Source organism: Schistocerca serialis, chromosome 1, assembly GCF_023864345.2.
Source record: "Schistocerca serialis cubense isolate TAMUIC-IGC-003099 chromosome 1, iqSchSeri2.2, whole genome shotgun sequence".
Classification (NCBI taxonomy): domain Eukaryota; kingdom Metazoa; phylum Arthropoda; class Insecta; order Orthoptera; family Acrididae; genus Schistocerca; species Schistocerca serialis.
Window position 1 is genome coordinate 430,477,959 of NC_064638.1, and position 25,288 is coordinate 430,503,246.

The following is a 25,288-nucleotide window of genomic DNA, read 5'->3' on the forward strand; positions in this document are numbered from 1 at the left end:
TTTTCTGACTGTGCAGATGGAAGTTATCCTTACAACACATTCTCTGCTGCTGAAATCATGCCAGCCTCAACCTACAGTAACCTACTGTCCCTACAGCTTACATCCAACAGTTTCTGTCCACTATCCTATCATATACTCCTTTTTCACCTCCCCCAACCTCAACATGTGCCATACTCTGTGAATGCACCAACCTGCCCTTTCCCCTTCCCTGCTCCTATCTTTTTCTGCTCTGTGTTTACACCCCACCTCCCGATGCTGCACCTGGCAGCCATTGAGATGCCCCACCAGATAGTGCTCTTCCTTCCCCCTACCCATACCCTGCAATCCCTCCCCCTTATCTGCCCCACTCCAGATTGCTATTCATGTGACAGTCGCATTCCAGTCAGAGCTGCCAGAGGTAGCGGTCATATGTGCATGAGGTGTGCTTGCTCATGTGATGGTATGTGTGTGTGTTCTCTTTGGTGAAGAAGACTTTGGCTGAAAACTATAATGTGTAACAGCACTTTCATTGTGCCTGTCTACAACTCAATGGGTCATCTTTAGGTGAGAAGCAATCAATCCTTTTCCTAATATTGTTGTTGGAACAACTTATGTTTTACATATAACTGGCTTGAACTGTAATTAACAAACAGAATACAAAAAGCCATGCTGAGTAATTCAGACAATGTTGGAAAGGTAGGAAATTTTAGGGACTGTGGAGAAATCACAACACGAGTCCTACAGGTTTCAATTTTGGATCCACTCCTGTTTCTCATATATGTGAATGACCTTCCACTTAACATTCAACATGCAGAACTGGCAATTTTTGTAGATGACATTAGTGCTTTAATAAATCTCATTAGAGGGAAAACAACAGAAGAGATTGTTAATGATGTTTTACAAAAAAATTAAGGGCTTCCCTGAGTGTGGACTATCCCTAAATTTTGCAAAATACACTATATTCAATTCTGTTCAAAAAATAGAGTCATACCAACAACTGATGCAGCACAGAAACAAGTCAGTAAATAGGACAAATGGTTCAAATGTCTCTAAGCACTATGGGATTAACATCTGAGGTCATCAGTCCCCTAGACTTAGAACTAATTAAACCTAACTAACCTAAGGACATTGCACACATCCATGCACAAGGCAGGATTCGAACCTGCAACTGTAGCAGCTCCGTGATTCTGGACTGAAGTGCCTAGAACCGCTTGGCCACCGCGGCCAGCTAGTAAATAGGATAGAATGCTCCAAATTCCTAGGTGTACATACTGATGGAAACTTGAACTGGTAGAAGCATGTTACTGAGCTTCTCTAAACACTTAACTTCTAGTACTTTTGCTCTTCATACAGTTGATAGTATTGAAGACAACAAATCAACCTCCTGATATATATTACATGTTTGACTCTGTGAAGTCCACACATACAACACTAGAAGAAACCATGATCTTTATTACCCATTATTAAAGCTTACGGTGGCTCAAAAAGAGTTCAACATACAGCACTACAAAGTTTTTATCATTTGCCCAATACTGTAGAATGTCCCAGTAGCAAATCGAGTTTATCTCTAATCTAAAATAATTTGTCATGGACAACTTACTTCATTCCAGGGATGAATTTCTATTTAAAAGGGAGGAGGAGGGATGGGAGAAGCTAGTATTTAAGAGTGGTGGCATGAGTAGGACTAAAAAATAATGTCTTCATTAATGTTAACATGTGTACCTGCAAACTAATTCATTCCACATCATTACAAATGATCTATGGAACATGTAACTAACTAACTATGGATGGTACATGAACTGTATAAAGTTCCTGTGATCCTTTGCTCTTTTCTATAATAAATTCATGACAGAAAGGTGCTGGAATAAACTACTGAGAACTTTTTCAGATGGAATGTGACAATGTGGATGTTGCTCAGCATACATGAAACCAGCTTGTCAATTAATGCCATTGACTAGACTATACAAGAATGCCTGTGTGCAATTTCCTGTTTGGAATAGTTTGACTCAACTCAGTGTAAACATTTTCACACTGCTTAGAATCACTACTCTTTTCATGATTCCAGCAAAACCTCAATTTAATACATACACAATGCTTCATGTAGGAGACAACAGTAACTGCTATGACTGACATCCCCACCACTATCAGTGGACTAAGTACAGAGGCAAACACAATTCATAAGAAACTTCCTGGCAGATTAAAACTGTGTGCCCGACCGAGACTCGAACTCGGGACCTTTGCCTTTCGCGGGCAAGTGCTCTACCATCTGAGCTACTGAAGCACGACTCACGCCCGGTACTCACAGCTCTACTTCTGCCAGTATCTCGTCTCCTACCTTCCAAACTTTACAGAAGCTCTCCTGCGAATCTTGCAGAACTAGCACTCCTGAAAGAAAGGATATAGCGGAGACATGGCTTAGCCACAGCCTGGGGGATGTTTCCAGAATGAGATTTTCACTCTGCAGCGGAGTGTGCGCTGATATGAAACTTCCTGGCAGATTAATCTGCCAGGAAGTTTCATATCAGCGCATACTCCGCTGCAGAGTGAAAATCTCATTCTACAATTCATAAGAAATGAGCAATGCAGTCACACAGACAGACCATCTACATTGCTAAGTACATAACATTATTAACACAAGCAAAATGACCAACATCAAAAACGTTCTTTTTTAACACTTGTTTGTAGAACTTAGTTCTAGATTTTTACCAGCACTATCTAATGCATATGGGATACTTTCTCCGGAATAACCTATATAAGTGTCAGTTTAAGCCTTATAATGAATTATAAATATTACTTGCTACAAACATGCTTTCAAATGAATGATCTGTGAATTTGTATTACCATGATGACTGCTTACACATTAGATAAGACTATGGCAAATGCGATGTTCATGCACACATTTGGAGTGTCATACTTGATAAACACCACAAGAGACAGCCTGACGCAAAACAATATTTTAAATTCTAGCTAAATTGAACAGGACACTTGTTGTCATGAAAGAAGCTATTTTCTTGTGTGAGACTATATTATATTTAAACAGGCATTCTGTTCCTTTGCTGTTTAGCTAATTTTACCCCTAGGACAACATGTAATGGCATTATACTGTACAATTGCTAATGTGAGGTTTTGTGTATAGAATGAAAAATGTGCAATCCCTATGTGGGTTTAGTCACTGTAACAGTATACACAGTATCTTATATTATGGATGTGTTTTTATTTAAAATATAAAACAGCCTCATGCAGGAAAACTACTTTCTTTTTCAATAAATTATCTGTGACTGGACACAAAAAATAGACTATTTTTACTTCTCGTATGTGAGAAAGGTGACACGAAAATCAAAAACATAAAGCAGAATAGAGATGAGAACTCCAATTCCTAAACGGTAAGTATAGCTTTGGAGTTTCAGTCTCCTTTGTTAAATTTACTATGTGCTTAAATATGTAACATTTCTGGCAATGAAGATGATCATACAGTACAAAAGGAATGGCAATAACAGATTATCAGCACCCGATTAGCTTGCTGTGCCATAACCACCAGTTTACAAAGGAAAAAAATTACACATATATCTAGTTTTAACAAAATAATGTAGAACTAACTAAAGAGGAGAAAATAGTTTTTCTGACACAGATTGTCTACAAATAAAGAAAGTATTCTTTACCTGTAAAATTCATCTTCTCTCATTTTTTGGTACACATGACTGCCAAATAAGTTCTTTGGTACTGGCTTTGCACGAAAAGGTTTGAATTTATTCTCCCCTGTTGCACTCAGGTCAGGCGTTGAACGAAAGAAACTTAGTTTTTTACGCTCTTCATCCCTTACAACAAAACTGAATGGCTTCATTTGTGACTGAAGCTCTGCAATAAACTGTTTTCGTAACTTTTTCCTCCTAAGGAATAAAAAAGTATGTAATTGTTTATCATCATCTTATACCAATTTATTGAGGTGATATTCGGAATCTACTACAAAGAGTTTGGATCTCTCTCTCTCTCTCTCTCTCTCTCTCTCTCTCTCTCTCACACACACACACACACACACACACACACACACGCACACACAAACATACACACATATGTACACAAACACGTGAGTACACGTTTGGACACCAACACCTATAAAAAATTAACTTTCTCTGCATATGAGAACTTGAAGTATAATTACACTGACAGAAACAGAGACTGTTACAACATGAAGCAGAAGTCTGATATTTATCAAACATTATAGAGGTGTTCATCACTTAATGGGTGATTAAACTTTCATTTCATTTCATTTCATTTCATTTCATTACACTACAGCAGCGTGAGGTGCGATCCCCAAGGGCATGAATACTCTCTTGTATTCAGAAGCAAACAGCATAAAAATATCATCTTGAGAAATTATTGAAGCACATGTCATGTATGAATGTATATGTTTTCCCATCACATCCCAGGCATGCTTTATGGGTGACAAATTAGGAGACCAGGCAAACCAGTCAAAGATCTGCACACTCCACAAGGTTTTTGTGCTATGTACTGCAGTTTTGTGTCTTGTATTATCCTGCTGAAATACGTCACTTGATACCCTGGTTATGAATGGTGTTCACAGTGTAGTTTACCATTCATGTCACTTATTAGCAAGAATCAGCCTCCTTCCAACAGTTATCATACCAGTTCTGTTCCATATCCATCAGCTCCCCACACTATGATCCCAGGAATTGGAGAGGTATAGGTCCTGAGAATCGCTGCTTCCTATGACCTTACTCCAGATTGTTTATTTGGTATCAATCTGACCATCACAAACAAGAAACTAGATTCATGCTGAAAATTACAGAATGTCACTCAATGCCCCAGTTGACTCTGTCATCTGTGGTATGATGTCAACAATAAATGGCACTTGGCAACTTGAGATCTCAACTCAGTTTCCAGTAATCTGTCCTCTACAGCTGAGTGACACTCCGCTTTAACCTACGCCCAGATTATTCACCAGAACTAGTGGAACAATCTGACAACCTCCGCATGGAGTAATTTTTCTAATAGGACCTTTGCCTACTATTCTTGCCACGCTGTTGTTTGGAGTCTATCTCACCACCATTTATATTGCTGTTACAGTACTACAGTCAACTGTCTATACGGTCAGCCAGTATGATGCCCTCCTACCCTTAATGTCAATTACTCGACCTTTCTCAAACCTGAAAATAAGCTCACATAATGATGAAATTTTAATCAACATATCCCACAGGCATGGAAATACTAGAGTGTCAGTTTGGTACTATTAGGTCAAGCTGTACATGGTTTAATGCTTTCCATTTCAGCCAGTGTATGATACCATTGTAAAAACAGATTAAATGGCCATAAGCACTGAAATGGCAGGTCAATATGGAAATAACAAACTTAAAGTATGTGCAAGATATAAAAATATATGACACAAAGTTCACAAGTATAATATTTATTCAAAATTTATGAAATACACATACAAGAAAAACAAAAATTAATTTTGTCATGCAAAATAAAATCTCAGGGTGCAATAGAGAAAGTCCTGGGTGAAATACAATTATTGGAAGGAATAAAGGAAGCTTGCATTCTATAGCTGAGTAGCTGATAAGCACACAAATAACCTTGAAAATGCTGCCGAGCTTTCACACAATGTCCTCCTCCAGATCTAACACTACCAATAACACACAATAACACACACACACACACACACACACACACACACACATTGTCCCAGCCGATCACTCTGCCCTGTCACTGCACTCTGATTTGGGAGAGTAGTTGATACAGTGACTGACAGTAGCAAGCAGACATAAAGAGGAAGGGAGCAGTGGAGGAATAGGAGGTGATAGGCAAGAGGGAAAGACAGCAATAGAACAGCACAGGAATGTTGTTTAGGTGATTCCATGCTGTTGCAGACATGTACAGGAATGTGTGGCACACACTGATATGGAGGAGTGAGTTGGGAAGAGGAGAAGAAAAAAGTAAGAGTGAGATGACAAAAAGAGAAAAATCATGAATGTACATTAATAAAGTGAAGTGATGAAGTGGAAGGCTGGGGATAAGGAGGAGGTGAGCGTAGGACAAGGACTAATATACACTGAGGTTAGGATGAATATGGGACTGAGCAATGTGTTTTAATGATGACTGGACAATTCTTGCTGTCATTTATTTAAGCTGGTACTGGGGAGAGGCAAAGGGGGGAGCCAGACAGTACAGGTGGTGAAGCAGCCAGTGAAGTCATGTATGTTGTATTCAGCAACATATTCTGAAACTGGGTGCTCAACTTTGTTCTTGGTCACAATTTTTAAGTAGCCATTTTTTCAGCTTGACAGCTCACTGGTGCTCATGCCAACACAAAAGACTGTACAGAGGTTGCGGCAAAATTGATGTTTGACATGAAGCTTTCACAGATGGTTCTGTCTCTTATACGGTAGCTATGTCAGTAATAGAGCTAGAATAGGATGTGCTTGGGTGGATGCATTGGAGTGGTCTTGCATTCGGGTCTTCCACAGGGCTGCATCTACATCACAGTATCCAAACCACTGTGGAGTGTGTGGCAGAGGTTAATTCCCATTGTACCAGTTATTAGAGCTTCTTACTATTCCATTCCTGTATGGAATGCAGGAAGAATGACTGTTTAAATGCCTCATTGTGCATTGTAATTAATCCAATGTTGTCCTCTTGATTCCAAGAGCTTTATCCAGAGGGCTGTAACTCCTTGAGTAATCATTTACAGCTGGTTCTTGAAAGTTTGTAAGTAGCCTTTCTCATGATGGTTTGCATCCATTATTAAGTGTATCTCAGTTCAGTTTCTTCATCGTCTCTGTTACACTCTCCCACAGGTCAAACAAACCTGTGAGCATTCATGGCCCTATTTTAGTGCAGGTTCCACATACTTGAATCATATTCTAGAATGAGTTGCACGAGTGATTTGTAAGCAATCTCCTTTGTAGACTGACGACCTGCTTTACCTACAACTGAGTCTATGTGATCATTCCATTCGATATCCCTACACAGTGTTACGCCAAGGTGTTTGTATAATTTGACCAATTCCAACTGACTCACTGATACAATAGTCATTGGATACTGCATTTTTTTTTCATTTTGTGAACATATCTGAAGATTTAAAGTACATTGTGAACCTTTGCCCCACTTTGAAATCTTATCAGGATGTTACTGAAATTTTGTGCAGGTTCTTCCAAACAGCATTTCATTATAGATAACTGCTGATTTGTGAAACATCTAATACTGTCCACAAGGTCATTAATATACAACATGAATACCAAGGGTCCTAACAAACTTAGCTAGAGCACACCTGAAACTGCTTCCACAGTTGTTAATGACTCTTCATTCAAGATGACATGCTGCATCCTCCCTAAAAAGAAAATATACCCAATTCAGTCAAAAATTTCATTTGTTATCCCATAAAATCATACTTCTGGTAATAAGTACAGATGTAGTACTGAGTAAAATGCTTTTTGGAAATTGAGAAATACAGCACCTACTTGACTACCTCGATCCATGGCTTTCAGGGTGTCACATGACAAAAGTGAAAGTTGCATTTCACATTATCAGTGTTTTCAAAATTGATGCTGTTTGGCCTGAAGGAGGTCATTCTGTTCAAGCTATCTCATTATATTCTAAGAGTCAACAACGAATTGAAGTCAAGGATATTGCACAATAGTTTTATGGATCACTTTTGTTGCCCTTCCTGTAGATGGGTGTCACCTGTGCTTTCTTCAAACTGTTGGGCAGGATTTTTTGGTTGAGTCTACAGCAGATTATACTTAAGAGAAGAGCTGGAGAATGAGGAAGATCTGGATGGAAAGATGAATATACAGGGGTAACAAGTGGGAACAGTAACAATAGCAGTCATTATTGTTCTCTTATAGATATGTCATTAATTGTCTTGTGAAGCTGTAGACGTTACTCAGTTCTCTAGTATAATGCGGGAGCTTATTCCAGAGTTGGATTCCTGCTACTGAGACAGACTTTGAGAAAGTGGCTGAACAATGGAATAGGATAGGAAGGTTTTGCTCTGATGGGAATGAATGTTCCTGCCATGTTGATCAGACAAGAGCGTTAAGGTCAAGGAGATATATGGAGGACAGTGTAAGTTGGTAAGACAATTGAAAACACAGAGAGTATGGAAATCTCTGCACTTGTCTGCACGCAGCCAGGATAGCTGTGCATATGATGGTCAGATACAATCAAAGAGTTACACATCACCGATATGATGAACACTTGCATTCATAATCAGTTCCCATTGCCATGAGTTTTCCTGAGAAAGGCCTTGCAGAATAGCTTTGCTGTAATTAATAATTGGAAGTATAAGTGTGTGTATGAGTTTATTTTTCAAGTCTAGAGAGAAAATATTGTTATTTAAGCTTTTGTTACAACAGCTTTGAAAATAAAGCCTACTAGATGTTTTGCTATCCCTGAAAATGCAGCAACACTGGCGCATGTAGCTGTTTATAACGAATACAGTTTGCCATCTTAGGATGGCATTTAAAACATGGAGAGCTTGTCTCTGTGCACGGATTGAGTCACGGCATGTGTCAGTCCACCAGGGGACAGGGGCACATCACGACAAGGAAGGGGGGTGAGGTATGGTACATTCACAGCAGTAAGGACAGCATTTGTGAGGTTTTCTGCCTTGTTACCAATGCAGGGGAAATGGTGTAAATCAAAAGTGGGCAGTGAGAAGTAGAGCTGCCAGTCACCTTTGCAAAGCTGTCAGTTGGTTGGATGCACAGTTGACTAGGCATTAGCAAACAAACAACACCGGGGAAATGGTCACTCAAGTGTGTTGGAGAGACCGGACCACTCAAGATGACGACACGCTGAGTAGTACAGACCAAAAGGTTCAAGTGGGAAAAGGATTGCATGGAATTGCGCAGAAATGTGGATGTATTTGCTTTCAAACATATTAGATTGAGCTGGTTGAAGATATCTTCTAGGAGAGCCTCTTGGAGAGGAGCGTAGAGAGCCCCAAAGGGTACGGTGGGCACTGAAGTCACTGAGCAGCAAAAAGGGAGGAGGAAGATGAAGTTGAGTAGACTTTCCAAAGAGAGAAGGTGAAAGACGGGCAGCTACAGCTTGAAGCTAGGTGTGTAAGAAAATGCTGTACTATAGGTGTTGTCTCGAATGAGCACCATGACTCCCCCATGAACTGGGGTACCTGCTTCAGTGGGAAGGTCAAAATGGACTGAAGTGAAGTGTGGGAGGTGAAAGTGATCCTGAGGGCATAATTTTGTTTCCTGGAGTCAAAAAACAACTGGACTGTAGGACCACAAGAGGAGCTGTAATTCAACCAAACTGTATCTGATGCTACGAATATTCCACTGGAGAATAACCATATCTGATGACAGACAGGAGGTGGGTCAAATAAGAGAAAAGTCACTGCAGTGGCTGCTGAGTGCCAGAATTTGAATGTGGACAATGACTAGGTACACAGGCTTGAGGATCCTGGTCCATTAGTTCGAAAGAGGTGTTGGTATTCGTCTTTGGTTGGCCACTAGACTGGTTGTTGGTGATGCGTCCCTGTGAAAAGGAGGTTGGCTGGGTGAGGATATCGCATGGTGACACTGTTGATGAAGAATGCTGAGGTGAAGAAGGAGAAGCTTGTTTTTTTTTAATTACTGGTGTGGGCAATGGTTTGTTGTATGGCATGCACGCACCCATAGCAGGTGAAGATGAGTGTGTGACCTTGGAGGTGGACAATTTAACAACCGTGGCACTAAATGGAAGTCACCAGTCTGCATAGCCATGTCCTTCATAGGCCAAGGTGTAGTGAGAACTGTACTATAATTGCCAGAGGGTTGTGTACAAGGTTTGTGGCTAGCCAACATTTTATGAGCAATGAGTAGGAACCTTTTCCTTCATCCAGATCTCCTGAATGGCTCTCTCATTGAGGCAGATTGGACAGTGACAGGAGGAAGCAACTTGATCACCCTCGCAGTTCATACAGTGAGGGGAAGGATGTGGACACACATCCCGATGAGCATGCCTGCCACGGGTTATGCATTTGGCTGCATTATCACAAGATTCACAGGTGTGGTTGTAGTGTTGACATTTACAGCAGTTTGTGGGATTTGGGATGTATGGTCTGACAGTGATAGCTTCATAGCCAGCCTTAATTTTTGATGGAAGTACCACATGGTCAAATGTGATGAACAGAGTGCGGATTGGGACTAATTCCTTATCTCTAGTACGTGAGATAGTCTGTTATTTAGGTCTCGGTCAGGCCATTAATCAGCCAGGTGTATATGACGCCACGGGAGGGAGTCAGAGTGTGACGGGCCTCTACTTTAACAGGATAGCATGGAGAAGTATTGCATTAAACAGCTTCTGTTCTTGAAAAGCACTATCTGTCTCCAAAAGCTAGGTCCCATTAAGAAACTGAGAACATGACTTCACACGACCAGCAATGGCATCTGCACCCTTACGAATGACAAATGGATTAACGGTCATGAAATTGTGACCATCTTCTGTGTGTGACACCACGGAGTATCAGGGTGCAGCTGGTAGAGGCAGTGATTCTTTCACCTTAACCCATTTACATTTTTGAGATGAGGATCTCATTGTGGAGAAATCCCCCATGATTGCCAGCGTCTGTAACAGCATGCTCCTTCCTGCTGGGGGCTTCCATCAGGAGGGGCTCACCCACCACAGGTGATTGTCCATGCCTCAGATCACACCTCTTGGACTCCAGACAGAGGGACCAATCAACATAGAGGAAGGTACCAGCTCAGACAATCACCCCTCCCTAGGCCTGGCCTTTACAGGGGTACGTACGAGTCCTACTTGTCAACCCAGGGCTGGGAATTATGTGTTACCCAATCACCTTTTATGCATCAAATGTGTGGGCCGACCTTCAGGAAAGTACAGGGAGGCACGTTTATTTCTTAACATTCACACAACACCAACTTAAATGCACGGGGCTTGGTTGGGTCAGTGGTGGAATACCAAGTAGAAGGGTGAATTAGAGAAAGAAAAAGATATTGCATAGGTTACGTGGGTGGTGGAGTACCACTATTGGAGGGAGATATTCTGCCACCCACCCAACCTATATAATATCCTTGTCTGTCCCTACTCCACCCTTGATCCCAACTCTTTGTCTTAAGTATGATAACCATGCAGTAGGCCCAGATGCAAGACCTTCCATGCATCCTCCCCACTGTCACCTACCCCAGTCCTGTCACTAGCAAACAATAACCTATCAAAGGCATGGCCACCTATTAACACAGTCATTTGGTTTACAAACTGAACTGCAATGACTGCACCGCATTCTATGACTATGTGTTCATGATTACTAACAATCCCCCTGCTGCATGAATGGCCACTGCCAAAGTATAGCCAAAAGGCAGCTAGATTAGATAGTTGCTGAACATGTCAACCAATACGATATGCTTCGTTTTAATGACTACTTCACAGCCTGTGCCATCTGGATTCGATTACTTGATGGAGAATTACATCCATGGTTACAGTATTTCAAAGTTGTGTCATCTGGATTCTTCCCACCAAAACCAGCTTTTCTGAATTGCACAGGTGGGAACTGCCCCTATAACATAGCCTTTGTTCCAGTGAACCCACTGGCCTCAACCTTCACTAGTCCCTGCCCTCCACCTGCCTGCACCCTTCCATGCTCCCACTACAATACACACAAGCCTTCTGTCCCACCAATGCACCCGTAAGCCCTTCCCCTCCCCCTTCTGATGCTACGCCTAGTAGCCCTATCCTGCCCTACTATGTCTCCCTTCCCACCATTTACCTCCTCCCTAACCACTTCACCCACCCCAGAAGATTGATGTTCATATACACAGTTACATTCAGGCTTAAGCCTGGAGACGATAGCCATGTGTGTGTGAGGAGTTATTGCTGTGTGAATGTGTGATTTATATTTCTGAGGAAGGGCTTTATCTGAAAGCTTAAATATTTCTTGTATTCTATTTTGTTGCACCTCTCTGTGACTCAGTGCCTCCTCTATGTGGTGAGCAGTGCTCTTTTGTTTCCATATTATTGTTATTCCATACTGGACTTCCCTTTGGAAGATTAGGAATGGTTGTTTAATTGTCTTTTGTAACCTAATAATCGTTCAAACAATGCAAATGCAGGAATAGATTGTCATGAAATTAGTCTGTAATCAGACTATTTCCGAGCAGTACAAGGCAAAGAAAATGTTGCAATGATTTGCAAGTTCAAAATGTTTCATCAATACTTTTACACTTCATCTAATGGCATGCTAATTACATACAGGGAGTACAACTGCCTTTGATTTGTAGTAGCTATAGCTATTTTGTGTCATAAAAGTTTCAGTCAAATAACAGAATTATATCTGTGAATCTAATGCAGGCTAGGAAATCCATAAATAACAAAAAAGATGAGCAATGCATACACCACATTGTTTTAAATTGATAATAAACCAAAAATGAAACTAACAATACCTGTTTTTACCTCAAAGAAGAACATTGTTTTAAATTGATAATGAACCACAAATGAAACTAATAATACCTGTTCTTACCTCAAAGAAGTACACTATTCCAGACACATTGGTTAAGGACTGGAACACACAAGTCAAGAAGACAAACAATTTTGAAAATAGCTAACATAAGAATATGTGCTATAAATTACAAAATTTCAGCCTTTTTTAAAGCACATAGCTGTAATTCTTGAGCATACTGTGCAAATGATCTTTTAAAGATCATTAGTGTTGCCTGTCAACAAAAATAAATATAAACATAAATCAAATAAGCATGTGAATAAGCATAAATTTGAAATAAAAACTAATGAAAAACAAATTAACAAAGATTAAAAAATTTTAAACCTCTGCAATTTATTCTTCAACTATAATGATAAACTAAATACATCAGTGAGTTCTCAGAAACTGTATCAGCAAAAGAAATCAACGGTAATTAAACTAAAAATACATCATTTAACAAAGATAATAACAGAAGTTATCTCTCATAATACCAAGAATTTTTTTCTTAATACCTTCTCTCTTGCTGGGCCATTATTTTGTCATAAAGTGGCATATGAGTGTGTAGTGGCACAGGATTAGCTCGAAAAATACTCTTTTCTTCTTCTGATTTGTCATCATCTTCATAAAGCTCATTTCGCAACACGTTTAAGCGTCTCTCTTCTTCATCTCTAACAAAAATTATGAAGTGCTATTATTTATCTCATAGCATACAGTTCACAAATAATTAAATTTTATGTATGGGAAACCTGTCTACATTTATGCTGAAACATAAATTATTACTAAACATACATTATTTTAAAGGCATGACTACGATATGAATCATTTATAAAGAAGGCAATTAAATACAAAATTATCCTGCTCAAACTGTAAATTTGTTTCATAAATTCATCCACAAAATAAAAGCAATTCCATCATGGGTATATTGCACACAAACATATTTTTATAACCTCTGCTCCATGCTAAATACATTTTAAGTTGCACATACTATAGTGACTGGGCATAAGACTTAAATGATGTATGGGAAACAAAACTTATTTGTAATGAGTGATATAACTATGTCAAAAAGAAAATTGTTCCTGTTAACTGTAAAAGTAAGGCAATGTATTAAAAAAGAACACTGACTGAAACAAATAATCAAGTGGACAAGATATCACACATTATGTAAAGATGACTTTTTAAATTAGTATCATATCAAATATAGCAGGAAACAGTTCCAAATACAGTTTGATGTACTGGTGAAGGTGCTCTGTTTGTGTTTTTATCAAGTCATCAGTCAATCAACTCATTTAATGCTGTGAACCCTGAAATTTTTCAAGTGTATTGAATGTTCAGTGATGTATTGGAAGTGCAGCTGCTAGTCATTTTCTACCATGCACAATATTTCATCTGGACACTACCAAATATATTCAGTTGAACTGTCCGAAATTCTGAAAGCTCATGTGAATGTGTATGGTAGGTGCTCAAATGAAATACCAAATATGGTAGAAAACAACGGCCCACTGCACTCCCAAAAAACATCCAATGCTGCCCTCCATCTATTCCCTTGCTGTGATAATCTTTCATCTCTATTCAGCTATTGTATACAACATTCTCCATATGCTGCTTTACATATTCTAGTCTTTGCCTGCCTCCCTGATTTTTTCCCTCTACTTCTCCCTCTGTTGCCAGGCTAATTATTCCTGGATGCTGTAGCCCATTCATTTGCCCCTCTTCTGGCAGATATCTTCCGTAAACATCCGGTCTCACCCATTATTTTTAATGCTTCTTCATTACATATACTACTATCTCCGTTTACTTAATTTTCAACATTCTCGAATAACATCACATTTCAAATGTTCTCATCTCATATTACCCAGATTTGTGATGGTTAACATTTAACTTCCATCTAATGCTGTGCTCCACACATACACTCTCAAGACTTATTCCTCAGTTCCATATCAATACATGATATCTATAGAAGTGCTCCACTGCAGAAAGCTGTGACAATTTAGGTCCACTATCTTCCTTGCTTCGACCATCCATTGTAATCTTGCTTCCTTGACAGGAGAATTCTTTCACCTCCACTACCACATTCTTCCCAATTTCAATGTCAAGTGGGTTGTTGTTCTTCTTCTCCATCACCTCAGCCTTTGCCTTTGATCTGTTTATCCTTGAGCTATATTCTGGTACTTTCAAAAGGTCTTCTATATATTGGGACAAATGGGCTTTATAGTATGTGAACTTTAGTACTGATATCTGTTCCTCACGAATTTTTTTCTTGTTCTGAAATTTTTCTGTACTTCCGTTATTGCTTGTCTAACACAAACTGAACAACGGTGATGGTAAGCTGCAACTTTGCTCTACTCAATTTCTTGAGCTTCCAAATTTGTTACACCCATTTGAGTTTTTTAGAACATTCATCTATTTCTACATTTTCATTCCAATATCCTAAGGATATTGAACATCTTATTCCACATTATGTTGTCAAAAGCTTTCTCTATGTTCACAGCTGCTAGGAGGGTAGCTTGATTTTCTTCACTCTACCTTCCATTATAAAACGCAGTGACAGAATTGTCCTCTGCTACCAACTGGGTCATTCCACATGATGTGAGCCAGTTTTAGGAATCATCCTCACCTGAATGTCTCCAGTTTTAATTACATTTTGCACACATGTTAGCTGCAATCGTAGAAGATGTGCTTTGTTGTTGCTGCACATTTTAGCGATTTTGATCAAGAGAAACTCATGCTGCAGTGCTCTTCTACAGCATGCAAATGTAGAAGTGTGTACAGAATCAGCTAAGTGAAAGATCTGTGCAACACAAATGTTTACTTGTGTATAAAAATCGAGTTAGGAATTTTCCTTTTTGTGAAACCACGTGCACAAGATCATGTGCTGATTTAAAGAACTAGATTCCCATATTTTACTGTTTGCATCACTTCTGCATAATCTTTCATTGGTATACCAAAACCCATTTGTACAGTGATACATTACGAAATTTTGAACATTCATGAGGGCCATGATAAACTCCTACAGTTATTATCAATTATAGGCTTAACCTTAATTGTGCTCTTTTAAAATTTTGGAGAACAGTAGGCCAATCCTCATTCAAAACAGTGTTCTCTAATTTTATTGTACAGTTACATGGGAAATAGGTTATTTTGAGAATTATCAGAGGCTTACAAAACTATATTTTCATCAGTATGAATGTTTTGGGTACATAATTTATTTCATGGCAAATCAGCATATGTGGTTCACAGCTAGTGCCAACGAATACATCACCCCTAAATTTCATTGTACATCAGTGCAAATAAACTTGTGTTTCTGAGAATTTTCAGAAGATACCAATTGTGTTACTGAGAATTTTCAGAAGCTACCATGGTCCTCTGCATAATCTATAAGCAATTTATAGCAAATTGGTATTTGCAATTTAGTTACTGTACAGATTTTCCAACTAACATATTGTATTACATCTAGTTCTCCCTTAAAGAGGAGTAGCCCTACGTTTTCAAGTTTGCTAACAGTCATGCTGTAACCATTGGTGGCGACTTTAACTATCCAACAATTAATTGGGAAAATTACAGTTTTGCTAGTGTGGGGCATGAAATACATCCAGTGAAACATTACTAAATGCCTTCCCTGAAAACTACCTGGAACAGGTAGTTAGGAACCCCACTCATGATGAAAATTTTATTGGATTTAATGGCAACAATTAGACCTGACCTCTTTGAGGATGTACACAATGAAACTGGTACCAGTGACCATTATATGGTTGTGGCAACAATGATTTCCAGAGTACAAAGAATAACTAAAACAAGCAGAAATATATTTATGGTCAGTAAAGTAGATAAAAAATCAGTAGTGTCATATCTCAATGAGAAACTTGAAACTTTTAGCACAGGACAGAAGCATGTAGAGGAACTCTGCTCAAGTTTAAAAGAATAGTTGACCATGCACTGGATAGAAATGTACCCAGTAGAACAGTTCATAGTGGGAGGGAACCTCCATGGTATACAATCACTGTAAAGAAACTTCTAAAGAAAGAGAGATTACCGCATAATAGGTGTGAAACAAAGTGTAGGGCTATAGATAGAGAGATGCTGAATGAAACACATTTGGCTGTCACAAGAGCAATCCATGATGCCTTTAATGACTATCATAGCGAAATATTGCCAAATGGCATTTCACAGAACCCAAAGTAATTCTGGTCATATGTAAAGGCTGTTAGTAGCACCAAAGTTAGTGTCCAGTCCCTAGCTAATGAGACATAAACTGAAATTAAGGGTATCAAAGCAAAATCTGAAATGCTTAACTCTGGTTTCAAATGCTCCTTTACAAAGAAAAAACGAGGAGAATTGCCCAAGTTTAATCCTTGAACCACTGAAAAGATAATGAAATAAGTATTAACGTCAGTGGCATTGAGAAACTGCTGAAATCATTAAAATTGAGCAAATCCCCACAGCTCAATGGAATCCCTGTCAGACTGTATAATGAATTTGCAGTTGAGTTAGCCTCTATTCCAACCTCAATCTATCGCAGATCCCTCGAACAAAAAACTGTGCCAAGTTCTTGGAAAAAGGCACAGGTCACACCCACCTACAAGAAGGGTAGCAGAAGTGATCCACAACACTACAATCCAATATTCTTGACATCAGTTTGTTGGAGAATTTTAGAACATATTCTGAGCTCAAACATAATGGGGTACCTTGAACAGAATGACCATCTCAGTGCCAACGAAATTATTAATTTTTACCACTGGTTTTAGTGTTGCCATAATAGAAATCTTGTTTTTCATATCTGCTTCAATTCTTATAGGGAATTAGCAACATTTTAGCTCAACACATTAAAAGATAATCAACAGCTTTAATTTAAAGTTATTTTTTCCCTGTCTTGTAATACATCGCACCAGCCAAAATGCAGTCCTGCTGCAAATGCTGTTCTTGAACACTGGATGAGATGTTTGACATTCTTAGGCAGCTGGAAATTGCCCTGAATACTGTCAAATGGTTGGCAGCAGCTGTGAATTGGTGCATTGGAAGGGCTCTCAAAAATCGTGTACCTGTGATAACTGTACCAGAGGTACCTCAAGTACTACTATCTCCCGCAGATCCTGTCTCCTCTGCAGAAAGTACAGCATCTATCATTACTCGTTCACTTGACTGTGAGTGGCATCGTATCCTGTACAGGTGGACGTGAACCAGGGAGGACTCGGGCTGTTGTACCGAACTCGCACTTTTCTCACATGACTTATTGAAAGCTTTGGATCAAGGTAATGAAGTAGATGCAGTACTTCTTGATTTCCCAAAAGCATTTGACTCAGTTCTACACTTACACTTATTGTCAAAAGTATGATCATATGGAGTATCAATGAAACATGTGGCTGGATTGAGGACTTTTTGGTAGGGAGGACACACCGTGTTACCTTGGATGGAGAGTCATCAGATGTAGAAGTAACTTCGTGTGTGTCCCAGGGAAGTGTGTTGGGACCCTTGCTGTTCATGTTGTATATTACTTACCTTGCAAACAATATTAATAGTAAAATAAGGCTTTTTGTAGATGATGGAGTTATCTATAATGACGTACTATCTGAAAGAAGCTGCACATATTCCGTCAAATCTTGATAAGATTTCAAAGTGGTGCAGAGATTGGCAACTTGCTCTAAATGTTCAGAAATGTGAAACTTTACACTTCACAAAACGAAAAAATGTAGTATCCTATGAGTACAATACGAATAAGTCACTGTTGGAATCAGCCAACTCATACAACTATCTGGGTATAACACTCTGTAGGGATATGAAATGGAACGATCATATAGGTTCAGTCATGGGTGAAGCAGGTGGCAGGCTTGAGTTTATTGGTAGAATACTGAGGAAGTGCAATCAGTCTACAGAGCAGACTGCTTGAAAATCACTCTTGTGACCTGCTCTAGAATATTGCGCAAGTGTGTGGGACCCATACCAAATAGAACTTACAGTTGATTTTGAACATATACAGAGAAGGGCGGCACAAATGGCCACAGGTTTGTTTAATCTGTGAGAGAGTGTCACAGAGATACTGGAGGAACTGAATTGGAAAACTCTTGAAGATAGACATAAACTATTCTGAGAAAGTCTATTAACAAAGTTTCAAGAACCAGTTTTAAACGATTACTCTATTAAAATACTACAACCCCCCTACATATTACTCACATAGGGATCTTGAGGATTAGATTAGAATAATTACTGCATGCATGGGGCCATTCAAAAAATCATTGATCTCACCTTCCATTTGTGGATGTAACAGGAAGAAGCCCTAATAACTGGTACCCTCTGCCATGCACCTCACAGTGGTTTGCAGAAACTAGATGTAGATGCAGATGTTTCTACAGAATAAAACTACAATGTCCTTAATTTGAGTTCTACAAACAAAAAATTCAAGGTTTTAGGAGTCTTCCAGCGGACTGCAAAAAGATGCCGTGCAAGCTTTATGACCAATTAGGCTAAACTGAAGATGACTTAAAATTGAAATCAGTAGTTTTTTTGTTTAAAAGAAAAACTTGAAAATATTACTGTCAAACATTCAGTAACTGACATATTTACTATTTGATAGATTTTTGTTATTTTTTTAAGTGCTATTATTTCCCATATCTGCTAAAATTTGTAGTTTTCATACATATACAAGGTGATTAATTATAAAGTTAAACTTTCAAAACACTGTAGAAATAACACCACTGGTCAGAATGATATCAAATTGCAACGGAATATTATTGGAGAAGGGGTAAAACATACGGCAGAAGAAAAAAAATAGTGATCAATAGATGGTGCTGTATATGTCAGAATACATAAATGAAAACACCTATCATGTGCAGGACCCATTGAAGTTGATATAAACACACTGGGTACATGACTTTTCCTCCTTTCCTGTCTGCGACATTCGCCATGACTGTCTCAATGCAGCATTGCGCTCTGCTTGTAAAGCTGTATCACAAGAATGATGACTGCGCACGTCACTCTGCAGAAATTCCGGACACTGAAGGGTTTGAAAACAGGCGTTAGTCTGATGACTGCTGTGGGTCTGGAAAAAATGATTAGGAAATTAGAAAAGACGGGTTCTTTTGGAGTGCAACCTGATAGAAAGAAGAAACGAATTGATTTGACATCAGTGGAAGCAGTGGCCACAGCAATGTAGGAAGAGATGAGTGGCGGTGTGCAAACGTGTAGTGCATGGATAATTGCCCGAACATTGCACATACCCATGAGCACAGTGCATAAAATCCTACAAAACATCCTTCTTTGCTATCAATTCAAAATTACCGATGTGCATGAGTTGCTTCCTCTTGACCTGCTAGCAAGAGTGACCTTTGCTTTAAAATTTCTTTCTCACATGGAAGTGGACAAAGATTGGCTGTAGAAGATTTTGTGGACAGATGAAGCCCACTTCCATCTGACTGGATATGTCAATACACAGAATTGTCAAATACGGCAACAGAAAATCCACATTCAATCAACCAGTACCATTTCATCCTGAAAAGGTCACTGTGTGGTGCGGGTTTAGGGCATCATTTATCATAGGGCCATATTTTTTCTAAGAGACAGGTGCTTCCGGTCCTGTTACCTGTACCGTCACTAGTAAATGCTATGAGCATCTTTTGCACAACCACATCATTCCAGCAGTGTGGATGGGATCATCTTTATTCAAGATGGTGCACCCAGGCGGACTGCAAATCCAGTTAAGCAGCTGCTGAAGCGCCGTTTCAGAAATGCCAGAATTATCAGCTGCCATTTCCCTACAGCCTGGGTATCCCAATCACCTGATCTTAATCTGTGCAACTTCTTGCTATGGGGTTATCTGAAAGATGTGTTCAGTGTTCCAATTGCAAACTTAACTGCATTGGAGCCATGCATTGGAAAATACATTCTGAACATGAACCCAGAAACTCTTCGATCGGTTGTAGAACATGCTGTTCCTCGATTTCAACATGTTGCAGAAAACGGTGGACAGCATATTGAACATGTTTTGCGCTAGTCACATGGAAATTAATAACCAACTTGATTTGGATTGATGCTTTTTATGTGGTTTTTGACCTCAGGACAGTTAAAAATCAACTTGATTTATGCTTTTTATGCAGTTTTTGGCCTCAGGACAATTAAAAACCAATTTTTCCCATCTGATGTGATATGACCTCGTCATGGTGGATGGACTAACGTAACTAACAGTATCACCTCTGTACACAAATCCACACTGAGTAGTACAGTTTGTTTAACATCAAACGTACACCTTAGGCATTGCTGTATGATTCATGTGTCATTTGCAGTCAACCACTATTAAATTATGATGCTTACAGCACCATCTATTGCTAAATTTTGCAACTATTTATTTTTATTCTGCCATACATTTTCCCCCTTCTCTGATAATATTCCGTTACAATTTGACGTTATTCTGATCAGTGGTGTTATTTCTACAGTGGTTTGAAAGTTTAACTTTAATTATAATCACCCTGTGTAATCAAAACCAAGACATTACTGCAAGAATACAAATCCAGGATGGAAGAACTCAAAGAGTAAATATCCTACCATGCACTCAGAAGCGACTAATTTTCTGTTTTCAATTCTAGAAGGAGAAGAGGTTACCGCCTGCCTTTATACACTACTGGCCATTAAAATTGCTACACCACAAAGATGACGTGCTACAGACGCGGAATTTAACCGATGGGAAGAAGATGCTGTGATATGCAAATGATTAGCTTTTCAGAGCATTCACACAAGGTTGGCGCTGGTGGTGACACCTGCAACGTGCTGACATGAGGAAAGTTTCCAACCGATTTCTCATACACAAACAGCAGTCGACCGGCATTGCCTGGTGAAACATTGTTGTGATGCCTCGTGTAAGGAGGAGAAATGCGTACCATCATGTTTCTGACTTTGATAAAGTTTGGATTGTAGCCTATCGCGATTGCGGTTTATCGTATCACGACATTGCTGCTTGCCTTGGTCGAGATCCAATGACTGATAGCAGAATATGGAATCAGTGGGTTCAGGAGGGTAATAGGAATGCCGTGCTGGATCCCAATGGCCTCGTATCACTAGCAGTCGGGATGACAGGCATCTTATCCGCATGGCTGTAATGGATCATGCAGCCATGTCTCGATCCCTGAGTCAACAGATGGGGATGTTTGCAAGACAACGATCATCTGCACGAACAGTTCAACGACATTTGCAGCAGCATGGACTAACAGCTCGGAGACCATGGCTACCCTTGACGCTGCATCACAGACAGGAGCGCCTGCAATGGTGTACTCAACGACAAACCTGGGTGCACGAATGGCAAAACGTAATTTTTTCGGATGAATCCAGGTTCTGTTTACAGCATCATGATGGCCGCATCCGTGTTTGGTGACATCGCAGTGAACGCACATTGGAAGGGTGTATTCGTCATCACCATACTGGTGTATCACCCGGTGTGATGGTATGGGGTGCCATTGGTTACACGTCTCAGTCACCTCTTGTTCACATTGACGGTACTTTGAACAGTGGACACTACATTTCAGATGTGTTACAACCCATGGCTCTACCCTTCATTCTATCCCTGCGAAACCCTACATTTCAGCAGGATAATGCACGACCGCATGTTGCCGGTCCTGTATAGGCCTTTCTGGATACAGAAAATGTTCAGCCCTGGCCAGCGCATTCTCCAGATCTCTCACCAATTGAAAACGTCTGGTCAATGGTGGCCGAGCAACTGGCTCGTCACAATACGCCAGTCACTACTCTTGATGAACTGTGGTATCGTGTTGAAGCTGCGTGGGCAGCTGTACCTGTACACGCCATCCAAGCTCTGTTTGACTCAATGCCCAGGCGGATCAAGGCTGTTATTAGAGCCAGAGGTGGTTTTTCTGGGTACCGATTTCTCAGGATCTATGCACTCAAATTGCGTGAAAATGTGATCACATGTCAGTTCTAGTATAATATATTTGTCCAATGAATACCCATTTATCATCTGCATTTCTTCTTGGTGTAGCAATTTTAATTGCCAGTAGTGTATTATTTTTACAAATGTAGTTCAAGTAATTGACACATTCACACTCAGGTTCCAGATACACACTGACAAATGTGTGCTCTGTTTTAGTCTTGATGGCAGCCACTAACAATTATCAACATGATGACCAGGTTGCTACCAACAATTAAAATGCAGCACATATTACCCCCGAGTATGTGTGTTTGTGTGTGTGTGTGTGTGTGTGTGTGTGTGTGTGTGTGTGTGTGTGTGTGTGTGTGTAAAAGGACTAAGTGGATTTGCTTAGTACTTTAAGAATAGCATTCGTACAAATAATATAAAAATTTTAAGTTAGCTGACAGGTATTCCTGCTTAAAGGAAGTCCCTCTTACAAGGCAATCACCTTCAGCGGAGGTGAGGCATCAATTTAGTGAAGGAATTAGCATATTTCAACAAAATATAATAGGTATTAGAGATAAAGTTAGTGAATTGCTTATCGATGACTCTGACATTATTGCTATATTGGAGCACCACTTAAACAATCTGATGATTCAGAGGCTTCCTTTACCAAGTCACACATTAGATGGCTGTTTTTCAAGGAGTTCTTTGCAGAGTGGACGAGTGGCCAGAGTCGCCACATACGTAAAAAACAGTATTTCATTTGAGTCTGTAGACACTTCAGAGCACTCACTGAACAGGTATTTGAATGTTGTGCAGGGGTAGTTGAACTTAGTGAAACTAAACTTCTAATTGTTGTTGTTTATAGGTCCCCTAACTCTGACTTCACAGCATTTCTGCCCAAGCTAGAGAGCGCTCTTGGTTCACTTTATAGCAAGTACCAAAAATTAGTTATAAGTGGTGACTCCAATATTAATTTTGTGTGTGAATGTGCAAGAAAAAGGATGTTGGAAGATTTCCTAAATTCATATGATCTGGTGCAGACTCTGTTTTCTCCAACCAGGATGCAGGCAAACAGTAGCACAGCCATTGACAACATTTTTATTCATTCTTCGTTACTAGACGGGCATTCTGTTAATAAAAGGGTGAATGGTGTTTCAGATTATGATGCACAAATTTTAACACTAAAAAGCTTTAGCACTCAAATAAATGTTATGTATAATTACAAACTATGTAGAAATCTATTCCAATGGCAACAGAGATTTTTTAAAATCTTGTTAAGGAACAAGAGTGGCAGGATGTTTATTGTGCCGATAACCTAAGAGACAAATATAATTGTTTCCTTAACACTCTCTTTGAAAGTTGCTTTCCATTAGATCTTCTAAACAGGATACAAGCAGTAAAAGGCAGCCTATGTGGCTGACTAGTGGGATAAGGATATCATGTAGAACAAAGTGGGAATTATATCAAAATGTTTTAAACAGTCACAATCAAGCTACAGTAACCCATTGTAAACAGTATCATAAGGTGCTTAAAAATGTTATTAGGAAAGCAAAGAGCATGTGGTATGCAAATAGAATAGCTAATTCACAGATAAAATTAAAACCATATGATCAGTCACGAAGGAAGTGTCTGGTCAGCAGCACACGGTCAATGGTATAAAGTCAGTTCATAGCAAAAACATTTCTGTTACTTATAAGTCACATATATGCACAGTATTTAACAATCACTTTCTGAGCATTGCTTGTGTATTAAATAAAAACTTAGTTTCTACAGGGAATCATATAACTCTTTTGGAAAATGCCTTTCCAAGATTGATGTCTGAAATACTCCTTTGTGATACTGATAAGGTGGGGATTGAGCCAATAATTAACTCACTGAAGACTAAGGACTCTCATGGATATGATGGAGTGCCTAGCTGAATGATAAAGTACTGTGCAGCACATGTTAGCGCTGAATTTAACCATATTTGTAATTTTTCCTTTATGAATGGTCAGTTTCCTGAATGATTAAAGTACTCAGTAGTAAAGCCACTTTATAAAAAGGGAGAAAGGGATAATGTAGACAATTTTAGATCTATTTCTATGCCATCAGTGTTCACTAAAGTTATTGAAAAGGCTGTGTATGTAAGGATTACTGATCATTTTATATAACATAATTTGCTCTCAAATGTACAGTTCAGTTTTATAAGTGGTTTAACAACTGAAAATTGTATTTTTTTTTTCTTCTTCTCTCTGTGAGGTACTGGATAAATTAAACAAAAGGTTTCGTACGATAGGCATCTTCTTTGATTTAACTAAGGTGTTTGATTGTGTTGCTCATAAAATATTGCTTCAAAAGTTGGACCATTATGGAATACAGGGAGTAGTTCACAATACGTTCACTTCTTGGTTTGACAAAAAACAAAAGATCATTATCCACATTGTTGCTAATGGATGTGGGCTCTGAGTGGGGCACACTCAAATGAGGGGTGCCCCAGGGATCAGTGCTTGGGCCACTCCTGTTGCTTATAAAAGATTTGCCCTCTAGTATTACAGACGATTCTAAAACATTTCTCTTTGCTGATGACACTAGCTTGGTAGTAAGAGACGTCGTGTGCAACACTGCCACTGTTTCAAATAGTGCAGTTCATGATGTAAGTTCATAGCTTGTAGAAAATTAAATAATACTAACTCACAGTAAGTCTCCATATTATGAGAAGGAAAGCTGCTACTCACCATATAGCAGAGATTCTGAGTCACAGATAGGCACAACAAAAAGACTCTCACAAAGCTTTCAGCCATTAAGGCCTCCATCATCAATTGACACTCACTCTCTCTCACACACACACACACACACACACACACACACACACACACAAAAAGCAACTCACATACACGACTGCAGTCTCAGACAACTGAAACCACAGTAAGACTCAATTTTTTACTGTTTCTAACATACAATTCAACAAAACCTGATGTTTAAATTTCACAAAATGAGCATATGATTAGTGAAACTGAACAGCTCAAATT

At 39.2% G+C, this 25,288-nt stretch overlaps 2 protein-coding genes across 2 annotated transcripts in view; both read right to left on the bottom strand.

The window, feature by feature from the left end:
* LOC126481337 (uncharacterized) overlaps positions 1–12,656 on the bottom strand; it is a 128,922-nt gene extending 116,266 nt beyond the window's left edge. The window contains exons 1-2 of the mRNA XM_050105064.1: positions 12,583–12,656; positions 3,639–3,866 (exon numbers count right to left, since the gene is read on the bottom strand). Of these exons, the coding sequence (XP_049961021.1) occupies positions 3,639–3,866; positions 12,583–12,656 (302 nt within the window). The remainder of the gene's footprint in view (positions 1–3,638; positions 3,867–12,582) is intronic.
* The window catches only part of LOC126457651 (protein FAM161A-like), a 34,783-nt gene continuing 22,086 nt past the window's right edge, over positions 12,592–25,288 (bottom strand). Inside the window, exons 2-3 of the mRNA XM_050094143.1 lie at positions 12,943–13,098; positions 12,592–12,665 (exon numbers count right to left, since the gene is read on the bottom strand). Of these exons, the coding sequence (XP_049950100.1) occupies positions 12,656–12,665; positions 12,943–13,098 (166 nt within the window). The 3' untranslated portion in view covers positions 12,592–12,655. The remainder of the gene's footprint in view (positions 12,666–12,942; positions 13,099–25,288) is intronic.